This window comes from Halichoerus grypus, chromosome 2 (assembly GCF_964656455.1).
Source record: "Halichoerus grypus chromosome 2, mHalGry1.hap1.1, whole genome shotgun sequence".
In the NCBI taxonomy this organism is placed as follows: Eukaryota; Metazoa; Chordata; class Mammalia; order Carnivora; family Phocidae; genus Halichoerus; species Halichoerus grypus.
The window spans coordinates 102,177,691-102,197,236 of NC_135713.1; the positions used below are offsets into that span (position 1 = coordinate 102,177,691).

The window sequence follows — 19,546 nt, forward strand, 5'->3', positions numbered from 1 at the left end:
CCAAGTAAACTCAAGAAAGAGGAGGGCGTGAGTAAATGAGAAAGGACAGGGGAAGAAGAGATAGAGGTGGGGCAGAGGAGGAGGGGGGAGGGCAAGAAAGAGGGAAGGGCAGGTGAGGGGAGAGCAGAGATGGGGAGGGAAGGAGGAGGAGGAAGAAGGGGAGGGAGATTCATGCAGCAGAGGAAGGGGAAGGCGATAGACTGCTCCAGGCAGAGGGCAGAGATGCGGGTTTCTCCTGCTTCCTCTGCCTCCCACTGGGGCATGAAGCAGAATGGAGCAAATCTGGCAAACTTCCATAGACCCCCACCATTGTCATCAACTCCACAAGAATGCTTAATGGTCCACCTAGGGACCTTAGAACGCCAGTGTGGCTGCATCATAATTCACAGATGCCCCAAAGAATCAAGGAAACCCAGAATGAGGACACCCCCAATCATCCCAATTACGGTCACTGAGTCCAACAGGTTTCTCATTTTGCAGAGGCAGTGACCCTAACCCAAACTCCACCCTATCTACTGATTATGTGAAGAGAACAGGAAGCTGGGGAGGGCAGCATGAACATCGACTGCCTGTACATGTCTGAGGCAGCTTTCCGCCGTGAGCACGCCAGCCATCCAAGCCGCCTTCCCTTCATCCAGGTGAACAAACACCGCTACGGACCCAGATGTGGAATTGAACCTTCCCATTGTGGGCACAGCACTTCATAAAGAGAACACGGCATAAAGTCAATGCCCTAGAAAGGAGGAAAAAACCTGAGAAGAAAAGACAGAAAAGAAACAGAGGATGAAAAAAAAAAAAAAATCACTAGCCAGGATTTCTGGTTCCACACGTCCAAATCCTCACATAGCTCCATCAAAAAGCCGACAGATGTGAACAATTATTTAGAGCAGAAATGATAAAAGGCAGTACCAATATGAAGCTTCACGCTGATGTGCCACATCAGCTATTTATCACTGTCAAATAATTTAGGATAAAATTATAATAAGTTAGGCTAACTTATCATCGGTGAAGTCAAGCCTAGTAATTCTTTACTTGCTGAACAAACAAATAATGGCCTGCTTTTAAGAGGTTAGCAGAATAAGAGCCCACACTACTAATCCTTCAAAGAGGAAAATATTTTATCATTTTTATTGCAAATGTCACTGAAATAAATTTTCATTCCTTAGTAATCACATTTTTGCGCTTCCTCTAACCTCTTCATAAACAAAACCCTCAACGTTAAAACCTATTTATGTTGTAAAATGAAATTAAGACATCTTTGTAGAAGAAAAATGTGAAATATTTTAGGGGAAAACACTAGTCAATCTATTTTAAAGGAAAAATGCTATCTTAAGCAAATAAGTAAATGACAACTACAAAATAGGGTGATTTCTGTTCCACGTAACAAAATACCCAATTCAAAGTGGCTCCAACAAAAAAAGGATTCACCCAGTGGTGTAACTGCCAAGTCCAGTGAGAGGCTTTCCTTCAGACCAGCTCTGACTCAGCAGCTTCCATTGTTAAGGACCTGGTTTACTTTGAATCCTTTGGCCCTGCTTTTTCATGGCATTGCCATCTTCCTACAGCAGGCTTTCTTCATACACCCAAAATAGCTTTCAGTTACTCTTGAGGCTATGTATTTCCTAATTAATGTCCAGCAAGAAAAAGAGCATCTTGGCATCAGCCTTCCCAGTAAAGGGACAAAAATTCACTCTGCCAGACTCAGTGTGGTCCACGTGCCGTCCCTGCCATCACTGCGGTCTAAAGGAGCGAAGATGCTCATCAGCCCAATCCACACCACCTGACCGTCTTGATCTGGACCCAAGTCAGCATGTCCAAAACCACCTGGATTCCCCCAAATGGCAATCAGGGGGTACTGGGAAGGAGCAAAGGGGGAATGGATACCAAGGAACTATTCAGCCTCAGGGGACCACATCTTCTAACTCGGATCTCAATTTAGTTAAGTCAGGCAAGTTGTAAGCTCCAACTCAAAAGTTATTTTTCATAATAAAAGTAATACCTATTCCTAGAAACCATTTGATCTCCAAAGGTCCTTGGTTGTCTTTACTCTCATTTTCCAAGAACTAAAATTACCCTAAATAGCAAGTACAATTTAAAATCTCCTTTTTTTTTTTTTTTTTTTTTTTGCCTTATTCACTTCTCTCTGTTTATTAGCACGGCTCTCCATATGCCAACTAGTTTTCAAAATTATTCCATGCTTCGAGAGAATGGCTCAGGGATTTTAAACCATAATACACCACTTCTCATACAATTACACAATTTACAAGTTACAATTATGGATTAGATCTATTTTCTCTAGGACCCAAGTCATCAATAAACTAGCTGCCCTTCCACAGACCAAGCCTCTTAGGGCAGTGAACATTATTTCACCCTGTCTTCCATGGAAAAACTATTCAGAATTAATATTGAGGCCTACTGTTACAAAAATACAACATAGCTTTAGCTCCTCAAGGTCACTGGAGGAGTATGGATGAGGGAACTCATTACTATCTCATACCCAACTTACAACCTTTACATGGACATACTGCCACCCCCATTTCTGAGCTTCCATATTATCCTAGATACAACTTCTACTGAACCTGTCATAATAGATGATAATTATCAGTTGGGCTATTAGTCTTACCCACTTTAGGGAAGCAAAAAATCATAAGACCATTAGAAATGTGTTAAAACCACCTGGATTTGAATCTAGGCACCTAGGTTTTTAAGCCAGGCTCTGTCACTTGCTAACTAAATGAATTCTGAGGCCTGGAAAGGTTAGTTCACTCCCCAGTTTTCACCTCTGAAAACCGATGTCCACCCCCACCTTTCTCAAGGGGCCACTGCAGAGGTAAAATGAGCAGATACATGTAAAGCACTCAGAAAAATGCCTGGCACTCAGAAGCTCAATAAATGTTATGTTTATGCAGATTACCACAGCTGGTCTAAGAGCACAGAATAGGACCCAGTTAATACTGTTGATATCACTCTTTTTTATATATTAATTTGGTCGATATCACTTTTTTTTATGTATTAATTTGGTCCTTCATAAAGTGTTCCTAAAGCTTAGTGTTGCTAATGGATCCGAGTTATTTTCTAGGTTTTTCTTTTTTCTCATGCCTCATACTCTCACTGGGTGATTCCATCCACTACCATGGCTTCAGCCATCACCCATGGGATAGTTCCAACTAAATCTCTATCTCTAGGACATTTTTGTCCTTATCTCTCCAAGCTCATACATACCATCTTGTCTACTAGACATCTCCCCTTGAATATGGGGAAACTTAACATAAACAGAACAAAACATCAGAAGAGAAATGAACAGAAATCAATTACCAACCTCCATCACTGATGTCATGCTTCTGATAACCCCATCACTGGGTAAACGTCCTCTTATGTGCCCCTGTGGCATCCTATCAGATATTGCCCCTACTCAACCATCCATCTTTCCATCCACGGAGCACCTACTCTGTGATTGGCTAACCATCATAACATGCATAACTTGGCATTCAATTGTCTACTTACTAGTCTGCCTTCTCTACTTCTGGCTCATAAGCTCCCAGAAGATGACAGGAATTGGATCTTGTTGGTCCTTGTATCACCAGCTTTGCATAAAGTAAAATCACATGATTAAAAAACCTGGTGGGTGAGGGAATGAATGTTCCCACGAGACTGGTCCGATGATGAAGAGCTAAAAACACGTCCCATAAATGGTATGTTAGTAGCAGGAACAGAAGAAAGAAGGTACTAGAAGAATGTAGCTGATCACTGTTTTCAGTGAAGAGATGTATAAAATCCAAGAGACTTTCTCAAATCAAATCGACATTCTTATACTATGTCCAAAGCAAAACTGTTTTTCATAAAGATGGAAAGAATATTAAATGTGTGCCTGAAGGTTTAAAAGGCCATAGTCTATAACTGAGAAAACTGAGGGGAGTAAATTGTGGAAAGCAGAAACCAACAGCTCATAACCAACATTCAACCCCAAGTGCTCACGCGTGCGTGTGCGCACACGCACACACACACACACACCCTTGGCTGAGACCAGCTGTTAATGATGAATGCCAGACTTCACACCACTTTTCAGCTGAGAACAACTTAAGGAAAGCATCTGACAATGACAGGAAGGACTATAATAATGAGAGACACCCTCCTAGCATGAGGGGGCAGGAAATGATGCAGCCACTGCTCACCACCACCACCACTCCCTACCCCTACCATATCCACTGAAACACATTTGAGGGCCCAGAAAGAAAAAGAGAAAAGGCTCAAAACTGAGATCCTCCCAAACCAAGCAGTGTCCAGTCACAATAATTTGTGCAACTCCTTTCTACTCTAAGCATGAGCACAGATACACCCTGGCTCTATTTTATATCAAAATCCCCGTGAACATATGTTATCTTCCCAGAACAACGTATCCTACTTGGATATTACAGAACCTACAAGAGCGCAAAGAGGACGGATACATTTCCACATGGCTCCCAGAAGGTAACAGGAAGCTTCATTCAAAGCATCACCAGTGCCACTCTATGAGGACCCAAGACTTAACAAAGGATTTTACTGAAGCCTGCGTTTCTTCTTCCACACCTAACACTGGCTGTCAGCCTCTCATGTACTGAAGGCCTCAGCAGAAAAAGTTAGTGGCAGCACCAATAGGTGTCAGGCAGGAAGATGGGTAGGAGGGCTCTGGACCCGGCTAGGAAAGTCCTTCTCCCCTCTGATACGGGTGAAATGAACACAGCTCAGGAGAAAAGGGATTCTTGAAGGCATTAAGTGTTCCAGGAAAGCTAAGTTGGAGAGCAGACTGAATGACAGAAGAACTGCCTTGCTGACATGCCGTGTTCTTTTAAAGCACCTGACAGATGAAAGGTGGCCAGTGACAGCCTTGAAAATGCAGGTGAATGGACAGGAAAAGGTGTCCTGTTTCAGGACCATGAATGTGACAGCCGTCCAACAAAGACAAGTGCCACGATACCAACACTCTATCTCATGGAAGCCTTAGAAACCACACACTAAAAATTCAGGTTTTTCTGGGACAAAACAAAATAAGGTGGTTTTGAATTCAGACCCGCTTTACAGAGTAGATTTAAATAAAAACAGCTATAGATAAGGCCATGGCGTATGTAAATGCAGATACACAGACACACACCAGAACTCAGTTAAGGGCTGCATTTCAAATTACTGCGATTGGTTAAAGGTGTCGAGGCTAGTGTGGCATTAGAGATGCAAAGTTTCATTCATGAAATTTTAAATAATGGTGGTAAGATTTATCTAGACATACAAGCGGAACCTAAATATAAACCACATGAATAATAGAATGTGCATGAATTTTGAATGCTTATTTTTCAGAAGAAAACAAAGAACTGAATGTGTGAGTTCTCTGAGTCTCTAAGCATAGTCTGTATTTGCATTTCAATGGCTTGCAAGGTAAGCTCTGTGAAACTGGTCAAATGTAAAGACTCTCATCTCTCCTCCAGCCCCAATCAGTCAATTAGCTTCTAGAGAATGTGGCATACAGATGTTAAAATGCAGCATCTCAAAATGTATTTCAGCTGATACAGATCAAAGTAATTCTGAAGCAAGGATGTTGAGGACACAGGCTTTCCAGGGAGCAAATTCTGGTTAGGAAGCATGCAAAAGCAGGAGCTAATGGCTGATGTGGCCAGGGGACACACACACAGAAATGGAACAGACAAGGCACTACACAACAAGATTTGTACAGAAGGGAAGCACAGGCAAAAGCCTGTAGACTGAGAGCCAACACAGCCAAACAGTTTGCCAGTAGGCAAAAAGGTAAGTGTAGCAATTTTTGTCCATTTAAAACAAAGGCATTTCAGATGTCAGCTCTGCTACTCTGGTTAATACAGACAAGCTATAAATATGAGCCCCCGTAAGATTTCACACTGCACCCAAACCATGAACCCTAATGCTCAGTCTCTCCTTATTAGCATTTTTTCATTCTTCCCGTTAAAAGCCTTTACTGGCACCATATGAGCTACTCTTTGCCCTTTATAAATTCCCCTATTCCAAAGGAGTTACTTTTTAATGCTCACAGGAGTAGAAGTATAATACACACATATTACATATTTGAATGACGTTATCAATATGCCTTTTCAATTGCAGCACTTCTGGTCTTTCCTTTTCTATGTTCCACTCTTTTGTCTTTCCTTTCAATAAAAACAGAGATTTTAGAAATCCAGAGGTGAGCCCAAGGGCAGGGTGTTATGCTTGACTCATAGGAGGCATTCAAGAACTAGGAATGGATACTTGAATTTAAAGAAATGGTGGCAATGTGTGGATAGTAAACAGAATAATGGAGCTACTTTTACTAACTGCCCACTCACCCAGCCATGGTTAGTACTACTGAATGTTTGTGGTCTCCCCTCCCCCCGCCAATGCAAATTCATATGGTAAAGCCCTAATGACTCATTTGGAGGTACGGCCTTTGGAAAATTATTAGGGTGAAACTAGGTCATGAAGGTGGGGTCCTTGTAATGGGATTAATACCCTTAAAAAAAAAAAAAAAAGGAAGAGACATGAGATTTGTCTCCACCATGTGAGGACAGAGCCAGGAGGTAGCTATCTGAAAGCCAGGAAGAGGGCTCTCACAAGATATGCAATCTGTAGCACTTTGACCATGACATTCCCAGGCTCCAGAAGTGTGAAAAATCCATGTTTGTCTAAGACCTCTTGTCTATATTATTTTGTTACAACAGCCTGAACTAAGACAACTAGATACTTACCTACCTTTGCTGTAGTCCACTAATAATCCTGCAAGGTAAATGTTAGTATCCTTACATTACAGGAAAACACACACACACACACACACACACCCTCACCCCTAAGGCACATAAAAATTTTAACCTGTTCCAGAGTCACACAACTGGGATGTGGCAAGTGACACAGTCCAACGAAAGCAGAGAAAGACAGAGGTTCAGCTATCTAGAAATACAGTAACAATGGCCATGATCATGCACTGTGTTCCTGTTACCTGCTTGACACTTTTCAAAGTAACTTACATGCACACATCTTTATTATTTTACAGCATTCCTGGGAGGTAAGCAGTATTCCCATTTTAGGGACGGCAAAACTGAAGTTTAGAAGAGAGCAGTATGCCCAGGATAATCGAGGCAACAGGTGCTGGATCAACACCCCCACTGAAGTCTAGTAGACTTCAATGCCACTGCTCTTATGTCTTAACCACAACACGAGCTCATCCCCTGTACTGGCACCCCTGCCACCATAACGCTGGGTCACAAACCCAAACAAACCTAGTGGCTTACAACAATCAACATTTATTCTCATGTTTGGAGGTCTACAGGTTGACTATGAGCCTTCTGGTCTTGGCTCCTGGCTCCAGATTTCTGTAGGTCAGTTCCATGAGTGTTTGCTCTGGGACCCAGTGGCTACTCAGGGCACGTTCTTCTCACAGTAAATCACCAAAGCGCAAGATGACAAGTCCAACTCCACAAGCTTATTTCAAGCCTCTGCTTGTGACACATTCACTGACAGCTCATTGGCCACAGCAAGTCACATAGCTGAGTCCAAAGTCAACTGAGGGGAAGTAGCTCTATCCACCATGAAGCCATGAGGCCTGGGCAGGGAAGTGAATGTATACAGAAGAGTGAAAAATTAAGAGAGTAGTTGTATCCACCACACCAACCAAATTCAATTTATATTTACCATATCTTCTAGTTGGATTGCTCAACAGTTAATGGGAAAAGAATCTGTGAGCTCAGTGATTTGTATTTAAAGTTTTAATGGAAAAGTGTAAACAGTCAAATCAATGGTATTATTCCACCTTCACCATCAGAACAATACTAAAATTGAAAGAATAGAAAATACTGGAAAATACAAAAGTACCACCTCTCATCAGGAAAAATATCATTATGATGAAAATCCTATAAAATGAATTTCTCGATGTACCTGATATCTAATAAGCACTAAACTAAAAACAATCCATTAAAAAACACAATGTTTTCTACAATCATTTCCTGCTCACTGTAATACATTCTACCTCTAACTCCCAAGAGGGTTCAGTTTTTTATCAATGTGATTTAATGTCTTTGTGTATACAATACACAAATTGGCAACAGTGTGTCAGAAAACTGATAAAATTGTACACATGCCATCTGTCTTTCTTGGTTGAACCCCCTATCTTCAATTACAGATATTCCATTCCAAGGGAACAAAAATCTTGGCTGAATTTGATGTAATCTCACTCAGGTTTTAAATTTACTCACTGTTTCAAGCAATGTGGTACCAACCTCATCATCTTCATTTAAGAATGAATTGCTTTTTCCATTACAGCCTCTAGTTTGAGATGTTTCATTTTGCCCTTTCAAAATTGTATTGAAATGAGACTTGTAGGCAAGTTGTCAAAGTTGGAAGCAATCTGCAAAAACACACATGCACACACACACACAAAACCACAAAAACACACAAAATACCCCTACATCTTCAAAATTGGATACATTATTTTCAAGACCTGACACTAAAGCATAAAACTACTTTGCTCTCAGTATAACTGTAACCAGTCCTGCAAAATAAGTGTTAAAAATACACATAATAGTAATTCTTGGAAGCTAATCTAACAGTCTGTGAGAAATTGCACTCTTATTATTCATAATGTACTTCGATTAATTATTTAAAGCAGATGACTTCAGAATCTATAACTGGCCTTGACCTCTGCGTGGAAGCCAGCCTAAACCCATACATCCAGCTGCTTACTGAATATTTCTACTTACGAGGTGCTTCCACTACCATAGGCACAGAACTAGTCATCTTCTCACCATCCAGATCACTTTTACTTCCGGCCCCTAGCTGTTGCTGGTCCTATGGTCTGAAGCCTGGAGGTCACCTGCAGCTTCTCGCAGCTCCTTCCCCACCCATCCCAAGAGGTCACCATGCCGTAATCGTACTACTCCTGCAGCCACAGCCTCTGGGGCAGCAGTGGCACGACTCACCTCCTCTCTCCTAACCTCCTGGCCGTCCCTGGCCTCTCCCGGGGCACTCTCCATTCACACGTGACACAACAGCTGACAGGTGGCACAAGATTGCTGTGCCCTGCTTAGGATCTTTCAACGGCTGCCTATTGTTGGACAGTCCCGTCCAGATCCCTCAACAAGGCATGGCTCTCGGGCCTCCGGCTGGTCCCTTCCTCCCTCTAAAAGGCATCACCTGCAGCTCCTTCCAAAGGGAGGGTGCACCCCATGTGGTCACCCCATCTTGGCATGCGCGGCTGCTTCCCTGGCCTGGAACATGCATCTCGCCTCATCTGCGCCTGGTCATCCATCACCACTTGGCAGCAACACCCCCACCTGCACAAAGCCTTCCCCCTCCTGCGGCACAGCCTGGCACTGTTGCCGTGCCCCCCGCACTGTGACAGATGCAGGACCCGGCGCTGGCTGTTGCCGGAACTGCTGTGTGTCTCCCCCACCACACGCTCAGCCCCTCAAGGTGGGTACCATAGTCCACTCACCTGATGCTGCTAGAGCCGGGGATGAAAAGTCCAGTAGTGCATTTATTATTATTATTAGACGTTTATTGAAAGAAAGGCAAAGAATGGAGTTCTATCCTTGACTGCCGGAATCAAAAGCATCTGCATTCACAATCTAAGAGTAGCACGTGTTTTGAGAACTCAAGCAAGGGCACTACGGAAGAGTATCCACAACAATAATTCCAAACCACAGGTGTTTGTTATGGCCAGCGTGAGGATAACGCTTCAAGGGACAAAGCTACTGTCTTCCATGCCCGAGGTGGTTTCTAGACGTAAATCACGGGGCATGTGCCAGCAATATAAAAAAAAATGTAAAAATGGAACTGGACACCAGCAGTGCCCTGGGTCCTTTCAGGTTAATGGTCTAGGGCTGCCTCTAGCCAGCCCACTCTAATAACTGCCCCCTGAAGGTGGGTTTGTTAATGGTTTGAGCTCTCACATTACTACCATTACCATTACTTAGGAAGTCAAGAAACAAAGACAAGGAGGACATCCATCTCCACCTACCTCTCCATAAAAACAAACCCATGTCCCACTGGAAGAAGGGAGGCCAAACGTGCCACACACCTTTTAGAGGCTGTCAAACTTTGCATTTGGAGATACAGAAGTAGGAGGTTCCATGACTCTGGGTTCCTTGGACGTGTAATCCCCCAGGAGCAGTGGGTCTCAAGCCTGGCTGCACCACTGAGAGAGATGCTAATTTAATCCATGTGGACTGCATCTAGGCCTCACGCTTTAGAGGCTCCTCAGGTGGTTCAAAAGGACAGCCTCCGATGAACCACTGTCCTAAGGTTTGGAACTATGTATCATATTAGAACTGATTCATCTTTCTCAATTTCATAAAGACATGAAATAAAAAACAATCTTTAAGAGCTTTTCATTGATCTTAGTGAGTGGTATAAAACTTCTTCCTAGACAACAAAGCAAAAAAATTATAAAGAGGCTCCCAAATCCCACTTTTGACTGATTATACAAGTAATACGTGCTTACTATAGAATAGTTAAAGAAAAATTCTTAGACCCCACCATCAAGACATAATTAACTTTTTAGTGCTTTTCTTCCTGTTATTTTACATGAAAAAAAAAAACAGGTTCCTAATATATGTTAGATAGGAGTTATTTTTTTGTTTCTTTCCACCACCCCCAACTTCCCATCTCTGCCTCATACAGACTAATGTGTGGGTATATGCTACACATTTTTATAGACTTATACACACCTTTTGTATACACTCTACTTTTCTACTTCTCATTATTATCAGCTTTTTCCTCTGTCATGAAACATTTGTCAAATGCATGATTTTAATGGCAATGTTGTCTTCTGACATGTATGTCTCTAAAGTCATTTGCCAACCTTCATGTTTTAGGTTGCTTCCAAGACAGACACATGGTTTCTAAGACTTTTTAAAAAGCTCTACCGTTGCTCATAATTTATTTGCAATTCAAGTTTCAGGTAAAATCAAACACCCTTATCTCATTACACTCTGGTGTCAACAATAAAATGATTGGTGGCTGCATGAATACTGATCCTTGTAAGTTCATGTAGTTCACAGTTTTTACAGTTTACCTAGTTCATTGATTAGCTGGTCTTTTAGTCTCCTTTTGTCTTCTTCTAAAATTATTCTTTAGATAATTTCACTGCTTTAAGCACAATATTATTAAATTTTCAGGTCTTCTCTACTTTGAAAAACCTTTTCAGGCAACTTAAGATTTTTAAAAGATGTAATACATAAAACCACACAACTCCTCAAAGAGGGAACTAAGAACCCAACAGGGGAGAAGTGGTGGCTACATTTATCTCAAAAGTTATTGCAGCTGAGTATGCAATGGTTCTGATCAGGTGAGACTAAACTGGCACGACAGAGCCAGCTCTCATTATCTGATTCAAAGAAGCAAACCGGTTCACCTGGAAAGGAAGGACCTTTGTGAGTAGTGAACGCTAAGCTAATTTATCATGTGGGCCTAATGCAAGAGACGATGCACATCATAAGGGATAGGGCTTCAAGGGGAGTTTTCCAGAAAGCGCAGAGCTGAGCAATCACAGCCATTTCTTCCAGCAACTCTTACTAAGAGCAAAGGACACGATGTGAAGTTGTAAGTCTTTAAAAGGATTTCCAGGGGAGCAGAGATGGACAGACAACTTTTTATATCCATCTCAGACACAGAAAGTGAACTCCTTCAACAGCTAATACCACTTCAGATATGGCCACACCTGGTCTAATTAATTAGGTGCTTATAACTACCAAAAGTTCATTTACCATCAAGGCACCTGGGTAGCTCAATCAGTTAAGAGTCCTACTTTTAATCTGAGGAAACAAACTGAGGGTTGCTGGAGTGGAGGGGGGTGGGAGGGATGGGGTGGCTGATGGACATTGGGGAGGGTATGTGCTATGGTGAGTGCTGTGAACTGTGCAAGACTGATGAATCACAGAGCTGTACCTCTGAAACAAACAATACATTATATGTTAATAAAAAGAAAAAAAGAGAGTCCTGCTCTTGATTTCACTCAGGTTATGATCTCAGGGCTGCAGGATCAAGCCCTGCGCCGGGCTCTATGCTAGGGGAGCCTGCTTAGGAGTCTCTCTCTCCCTCCCCCCCTCTCTCTTTGCCCCTCCCCCTGCTTGTGCTCTGTTTCTTAAAAAAAAAAAAAAAAAAAAGTTCATTTACCATCTTGATTCTTCCTGTCCCAAAAAAGCCTCTTTGCCTTTCTGGAACCTTCGAAGAACAAAAGTACTTTATGCCAAACTATTATTATCATCTTTTTATTAAATTAATCCTCTAACTAGAGTTCTTACCTTTAACTGCACAGAATCTTCAAATGAGTAAGGACAGAGTAATAGTCCCACACAACAATACTGTGATGGAATTTTGGGTCAAGTGTAAACACATCCAAATCACTTTAAAGTTGACAGACTTCTCAGACACACTGAGACATTATGACTTGAATGACCCACATTCAAGCATTGAGGAAAACAGAGGTAGCTGGATACCAGTCAGAACGAAAGAGTCCGCCTGCTTCTTTGCTTACTAAAATTGAACTTGAGATAATGGCCAGTGGAAAATCAGAACCTAGACCAAAGTAATAATGTTAGCTTTTTGTTGTTGTTTCAATTAAGGCTGGGAGACGAAGTCCAGGTATAAGGGAAAGCAAAGAAAACAAAAATCCTAACACAAATCTGGAAGTCTAAATTCGAAAGATTTAGTCATTAACTGCATCATATAAGAAAAAAACATTTACATTCTAGCTACATGTGATAATCAGGAAGTGGACTGAAATGCTAATACGTAACTAGGGAGGAGGGAAATCAACAGATGATAGCAGGTAGAGCAAAATACCACAGGAGGACAGGAAAGGAATCCTATGACATCTCTCTGGGAGAACACTCCCTCTTCTACTGATTTGTCGCTGCTTTAATGGCGCCTGTCCATCTTTCTCCAGCCTTGGGAGGTATCACATTAGGGACAGGAACACTTTCATTAAAACAAATAAAAAGGACACATATAACAAAAACCACTGAAACAATTAATTTCCATGACATTTAAAAAATATGATCTGTGTATGAGGAATATTAGCCCTGAAAGGAGCCAGTTATCCTTTGATGAATTAGACCTGTCTAGAAATTCAAATTGCCCCAAGTCCAAGGTCTGCCCAAGCCCATCCATCCATCTGAATTTCCCATGTTTTGAGAAGCAATCTGAAAACTTCCCCCAGATTCTAACAGTGGAAGCCACTGGGGCCTCTTTCTCTCATTCTCATTTCAAAGGCAGTGATTGAAGTGCTATCAGTAGTCCCGGAAATATTAATAGAGTCCACAGAAAAGATGGAAAAGTGAGTCACTTAAGATGAACAACTCAGTTGTGTTGCCCTTTTATGAGGTAGCCCTTCCTTGAGAAATTGTATGTTCTCACTAAAAAATTTCTCGAAGACCAAATACTAAAAATACCACTAGTATTCCTGTGTTTTAAGAGCTAGAGGTACTGAAATTCTAAAAGTAGGTTCTAAACACATACTGCATTATTTTACACTAAACACATACTATATTATTACAAAAATACATTTTATGGAATTAGAATATTTGTGTGCTCCAGATTTTTGACTAGGCTTTTTGTTATCTAAAAAACTGGTCTGTTCCACACAGTATGCCTCTATTCAGTGCGGCACACCAATCGACTCCTATTATTATATAAAATCCTGTAGCCCTGTTAAAATGATCCCTATAAATAAATAATGTTTACTGTCTTTACTGCTGATTCTTCTAACTTAAAAACAAACTCAAATAGCATACATGGAGTAAAGATGTAACTATTTCATCTTGCTAGTTATGACATATAATGTCATTTATAAATAAAAATCCCTTGCTTTTCAACAACATAATATTTATTGAGTTTCTACTATATGCTAGTGTATTTATTATATAGCCATTAACTTTTTAAACCTCATTTATACCTATCTCCTACTTAGTACACTCAAAGGTCTTGTGCTGAAATATTTTACGGAAAAATAAACAGACACTGAGGGTATAGGACTTGCTCAAGATTACCTCGCAAACACAGGGTCAGAATCATAAATACAAAATGTGTAGGTTTCAGCCTCACTTCACTACTGCAGATATACCTCATTGACATGTTGAAATGTTTCAAATAGTGTATATTTGAAAATTAACTTAATTCTTAAATTCACTAGGTGGCGTTATTTTCATGAACTCCACAGTGACATCTTTTGTAATACAAATACTGAAATTTTATATTTTATAAATAGATTCCTTATACAGCAGTTTCTTTAAAAAAAAATAAACTACTCTATGTAAGAGGTGTCTTTTAAAAAAATACTAGATATAATGGGAGTAAAAGAAAAATAAGCTTTGTTTGAGCCAAAGTTAGGTTTTAGCCATGAGGTGGCAGAACTTTGAAACACTTTTATATTGTTACTTCTCACAGAATGAAGACTTCTATCTCATTCATAAAAGAAATCAGGCATTCTTTATCCATGGTGTAGTCAATTATGGCAGGTGTAGTAAAAGTATGTTAAGTATGACAACGATCTAGCACTCTAAGTATTATATCAATGAATTGTGTTTCCTTTGTTTTGTTGCAAATCTTTTAGATAGAAAGTAACTCCAGTATTTTAAATAACCACAATCATTATTTATTTCTAAAATTAAAAGTTCTGTGAGATCTATACCCCTCAAAAGCACCGTGTGTTTCAACTATATCCTCTGAAGTGCTGAGAATATATACTACAGAAATAAACCACAAAAAGGAGTTTCTTATCCAACATACATTACACAATTATCTAAAATGCATTAAAGGAAAGAGAAAACTTAGCTGAACTGTCACTCATTAATAAGCTGAACCATGAGGGAGCTTAATAGTTTATCATCTTTTTTAACAAAGAGACTTTCCATATTTAACCATTGACCCCGAAGAGGACATGGAGCCGCACAGACGGCTGTGCATTACCAGAACTTTATAGATGTGATGAAAACAAAGAAAAGGAAATCCACAGCAGTGACTAACTGCACTGTACATTCAAAACAATGACCACAGTGAAAATCATTAAAGAGGCAGTCTCTTTACTTAGGTTGGGAACAATACATGACATTTAACCCCAATTTCTTAAATCCCTCTTTGGTTTACCTGCAAATAATCCTTTAATTTACCCACAATATTATAATATGAATAATAACAGTATTAGTAACAGACACTTAGAACAAAAAAAAAAGCAGACAACTAGACCAGCTGTAAGTCAAAGCCTATTAAGGGCTATCTGGAAGCATTTCTAAATGTGCTATCTATTCTGTACTGTCAAGCATGCATGTGACATTTTTTTTTCCAAAAATAATGAATGAGGGTTTAACAATGGCTACTCATTAGATTCTTTCAGAAAAAAATATCACTTATTCACAGAAAAAAGAGTTATCAAAGAGTTAAGCATACTAATTTTGAACATACTTATGTTTTGGCTTCCTTAAACTTATAAATCGCTAAGCAGATGTTTTTTTTCAAGCTGTCTGATTTGCCAAGTTCTAACTTGGAATACATTTGTACACTAAAGTTGGAGTAATTTAATTAGAGAACCTTGGGCACAAAAATCAAGGCAGTAAGATGGGGATCTTTCCTCATCTCAACATAAACAAATTACAGTCGACTGTGACTGAGCTGCCAGCAGAAACTTTCATCTCCCTGAAGAAGAAAACTCTCAGCAGCTGCACACATCTGCGAGGCCATCAGACAGAGGCTCCTGCCACTCGGGGGTTGATCCGGACACAAAACTGAGTCCTGTGTTCCCAGAACTGAACGGAGTTGCCACCCTCGACAGACTTCCCAGACACTTGACAGAATGCCAGATTGGCTCATCAGCTGTCACCACCAGCCACAATTTAACTATTCTTCAGCAACGAGCAGAAAAACAACCCACAAAGTATCAAACTAAAAGTCCTATCTATTGTCTCTGACAAAAGAGCCTTTCTCATTGAACCCTGTGATGTGTCACTGAACCCTGTAACTAGAGACTTAGCGTATCCCTTTGCCAAGTGGATACGAAGAACCGTGCACGTTATCCGTGCCCAGTAAAGGAAGGAAAAGGGAACTTTGAAATCCTCAACGGCAGACCACTGAGGATGCTACATTTCAAGAACGGAAGGATCTCCTACCTGGAGCCCTCTTCGTCTTAGAATGCTGGACTCATCCATCTCCCCCTCCGCTTTCTCTGAGCCTCACAACAGTCTAGCCATGCTGTACTACCTCTACTTCAGCACGCTAATTCAGAGCCCGGCAGCTGCTGAACACTTACATCACGCTCTAGCTGATTGGAGCCCGGAGTCAGCTGGTGCCGCTTAGTTATGCACTCCAGCAACTTCGGAGAGCACGGAGGCTTGCAGTTCGGTGCGAGAGGGCAGCAAGTGGGCTCAGGTACCTAATGCATTTAGCCAGGCGGAGGAGGCTCTTGCTATTAGGCAGGAAATCGTGGGGTCCCTGTTTTTCCTTCTCCTTCAAAACGCTGGCTCTGGCATTCCAGACGACAAGTAAATGGCTTTCAGCAGGAGCTCTGGGTCAAGCCCCTTCTGAAGCAACTATAAGGTCGAAGTGGCTAAGTAAATCAGTGGTGACAGACACCTCTGTAGAAGGCAGCCAATGATTGGGATGGGGAAAAAGTAGGGCACAGCTGGTCAGCCGAGCAGCACCACCAGGCCTGCTGCTCATCTTTCCTGATCTTTCCTGATAGCATCAAAGAAAAAAATGTAGCAGAACACGCATGCTGCCCGAAACCCTGCAAACAGAGGGCTCTGGGTGGCTGCTCTTCCAGCCTTGCCAGAACACTTTCCACCTCCCAGTGTGAAAGCCAACTCATTCACATAAATACCTGGCCAGTAGTTTCCTGGCCCTAAGACAGAAACATTTTAGATATTAACGTCCCTCCTGATTGTAACTTCATTTTGTTGAGACCTGATCAAAATGTAAAAAGGCAGAAGAAATCGTAAGAGCCATCATTGGTTGGAAGATTAACCTATTTACAGTCTATAAGCAGCTAAAAAAAAAGATTCCCATCATGTGCAATTTCACAGTCTGTTTCAGCTTGTTTACGCTGCTCGTCCTCATCTTATTTCAATTCGAAGCAACCAGGAGATGAATATTAAGTTTTCATTACTGGCCTGGCACAGGAGTAACAACATACAATACTACCAATTTATAATAAATTATTCCCCCTTGATTTCTATCCTAGAGATATTTAAATTGAGATTATAGTTTGGTTCTGAGGAGGCAGTCTAGGACTCCGCAACTTGTCTGAAAACCACATTCTCCTTCACTCTATCCATTAGACAGTCTCTTTCTTGCAAGAAAGGAGGTCAGTAAGACAAGCATATTTTCTTAAAAATCTACATTTCCTGGGTTTTACCTAATCCAGATATCTGATTTCTTAATGCAGGGGGTGGAGAAGAAAGTGTCTAGAGGTTCCTTACCTATCCACCTGCTATTACACTAGCTTTCTGTCTCTTTCTGATTGTCAACCCACTATTAGGAGTGCTATCAATTGATTAGATTATGTCATTAAAAATAGCTTGAGGATTTATGAATCTAACCACTGAGGAAAATTGATTGCCTTTTATGTTCCCGAACAGTCTTTGCATACATCTCCACACATACAAAGAGAAACCTTGTCAAGAAATAGTAGCACTAGCAGAGCTATCAGCAGAGACGGGTATCGGGGTGTTCTTCCACTTAGGTGTGCTCAGTTGATACCACTTAAGGAAGGAAGCTAGTTCTCTCTCACACGTGCAGAATAGTACAGTCTCAAGAAGCCAAGAAACAGCACCTAAGTGATCACTGTGCAAGCCAAAAGGGACCAACGAATTCCAAACAACTGTCTTTAAAAAGATTTTTAAAAACTGTACGTGTTAAAAAAAACAAACTGTACGTGTTTGTTTACATGGAAGGCAGAACAAAAACAAAAACAAAAACAAAAAGAAAACAACCTAAAAAAAAAGTCTCAGAGCCGGGAGAGTAAGGTCGGCTTGCTATCTGTGCAGGATCTGCAAAGCTGGTGGAAAGAGATACCCATTCTTGACAGGCCCACCTGTACTTTCATCTTTTCCCACAAAAGGGAGACCTTTTCCTTCAATGAAAACAAAAGGTATGACAGTTGTTGACCTTTCTCCCTCAAGTCACCTTCCTGAGAGAGGAGCATGAACAGTTGCCTGAAATTTGAAGGGCCATCTTAGACTAAGTGCCTTGGCAGGAGGTGAGAATATATTTACCAGCTTAGACTATCACTGTCATCTGTACACAGAGGCATAAGGAAGCCCTAGCTGGTTTTAGGCAAAGAAAAAAAAAAAAATCATGACCTAAGAAGCTGAACTTTCAAAAGCAAAAGCCAAGCTTGGTGTCATGACACATGCTTGTGCTCTGAATACTGGGATCCTCATTGTGCTGGTCAGTCTAGAAAAAGTGGGGTCTAGTGGAGGGTACCAAGTTTTCAATACAGAGAAGGAAGGGAAAAGATTTTTCCCCTTGAAATAAAGATCACAGGTTGCCAGGAGGAGGAGAAAAAAAAAAAAAAAAGGTAGAGTCCAGAAGTACCTTTTCTGTGACCAATTAAGTAAGCTAGTTGGAAATGCTATCTCAAGACATTTTGAGGACACACTGTCAAAAAGTCAAAAAGATGTGTATCCCAGATAAGTGGACTCTGTGCATCCCAAGCACTGTGGCAGCTAGAGATGTCTGGTGGGTGGGAGTGATAAAAAGGAATTTGGTTGGGGGGGGTGGGCAAATATGTTTCTTAACAAAAGACTATTTTGAGATAAAAATCTAGTTTAGTATTCGACCATTAACTAAGTCTAAGATGAAGATTATGACCATTGCAGCATCAAATCTAGTATGAAAAAATATCGATTACCTGTCAAAATGTATCACTTTGAGAAGTGATACATACGTTTTAAAGAAATAAAACCAGCCAGAGGCAAAAACATTTGGGACAAAAATGAAAGGCTGCTGAAAAATAACATCAAGCAATAATGACTTAGCAGAGGGAATAGTAAAAGGAAAATTGCTACATTTACCCTTTGCTACATATTTTCTCATCAAGACAAGCCATGTGTTAAAATGCAATAAAAACTTCAAATGATGACACTTATTCACAGGTAATAATTAGGATCTAGCTTAATTTCCATTAATAAACTCATTTTTCCTGCGATTTTATGCCTTCATGGAATATGTTCACAATATCGTGAGTAAATTCAAAAAATACCAACCTCAATGTTTAATGCTATTATATGTGTATTCAAATAAAATTTCTTAGGCTTTCTCATCAATTGTTATCTAAAGCCAGGGGCTTCATGGTACTTGATTTTTTTAAGAAGTATCTGTATGGAGGGGCGCCTGTGTGGTTCAGTTGGTTAAACATCTGCCTTCACCTCAGGTCAGGATCCCAGGGTCCTGGGATTGAGTCCCACATCGGGCTACCTGCTCAGCAGGGAGTCTGCTTCTCCCTCTCCCTCTGCCCCCCCACCTGTGCTCTCTTTTGCTCTCTCTCTCTCTCCCTCAAATACATAAAAACCTTTAAAAAAAAAAAAAA

General features: G+C 40.9%; 1 protein-coding gene across 11 annotated transcripts in view; it reads right to left on the reverse strand.

The window, feature by feature from the left end:
- MAST4 (microtubule associated serine/threonine kinase family member 4) overlaps positions 1-19,546 on the reverse strand; it is a 550,957-nt gene that overhangs the window by 302,936 nt on the left and 228,475 nt on the right. Inside the window, exon 1 of one of the 11 annotated variants that reach the window (XM_078067261.1) lies at positions 16,128-16,211. The exons of 8 other annotated variants lie outside the window; for them this stretch is intronic. In XM_078067261.1, coding sequence (XP_077923387.1) covers positions 16,128-16,166 — 39 coding nt within the window. In that variant the 5' untranslated portion in view covers positions 16,167-16,211. Of the gene's footprint in view, positions 1-16,127; positions 16,212-19,546 lie in introns of those variants that run through there. 2 more of the 11 variants (XM_078067262.1, XM_078067263.1) reach the window with 2 other exon arrangements.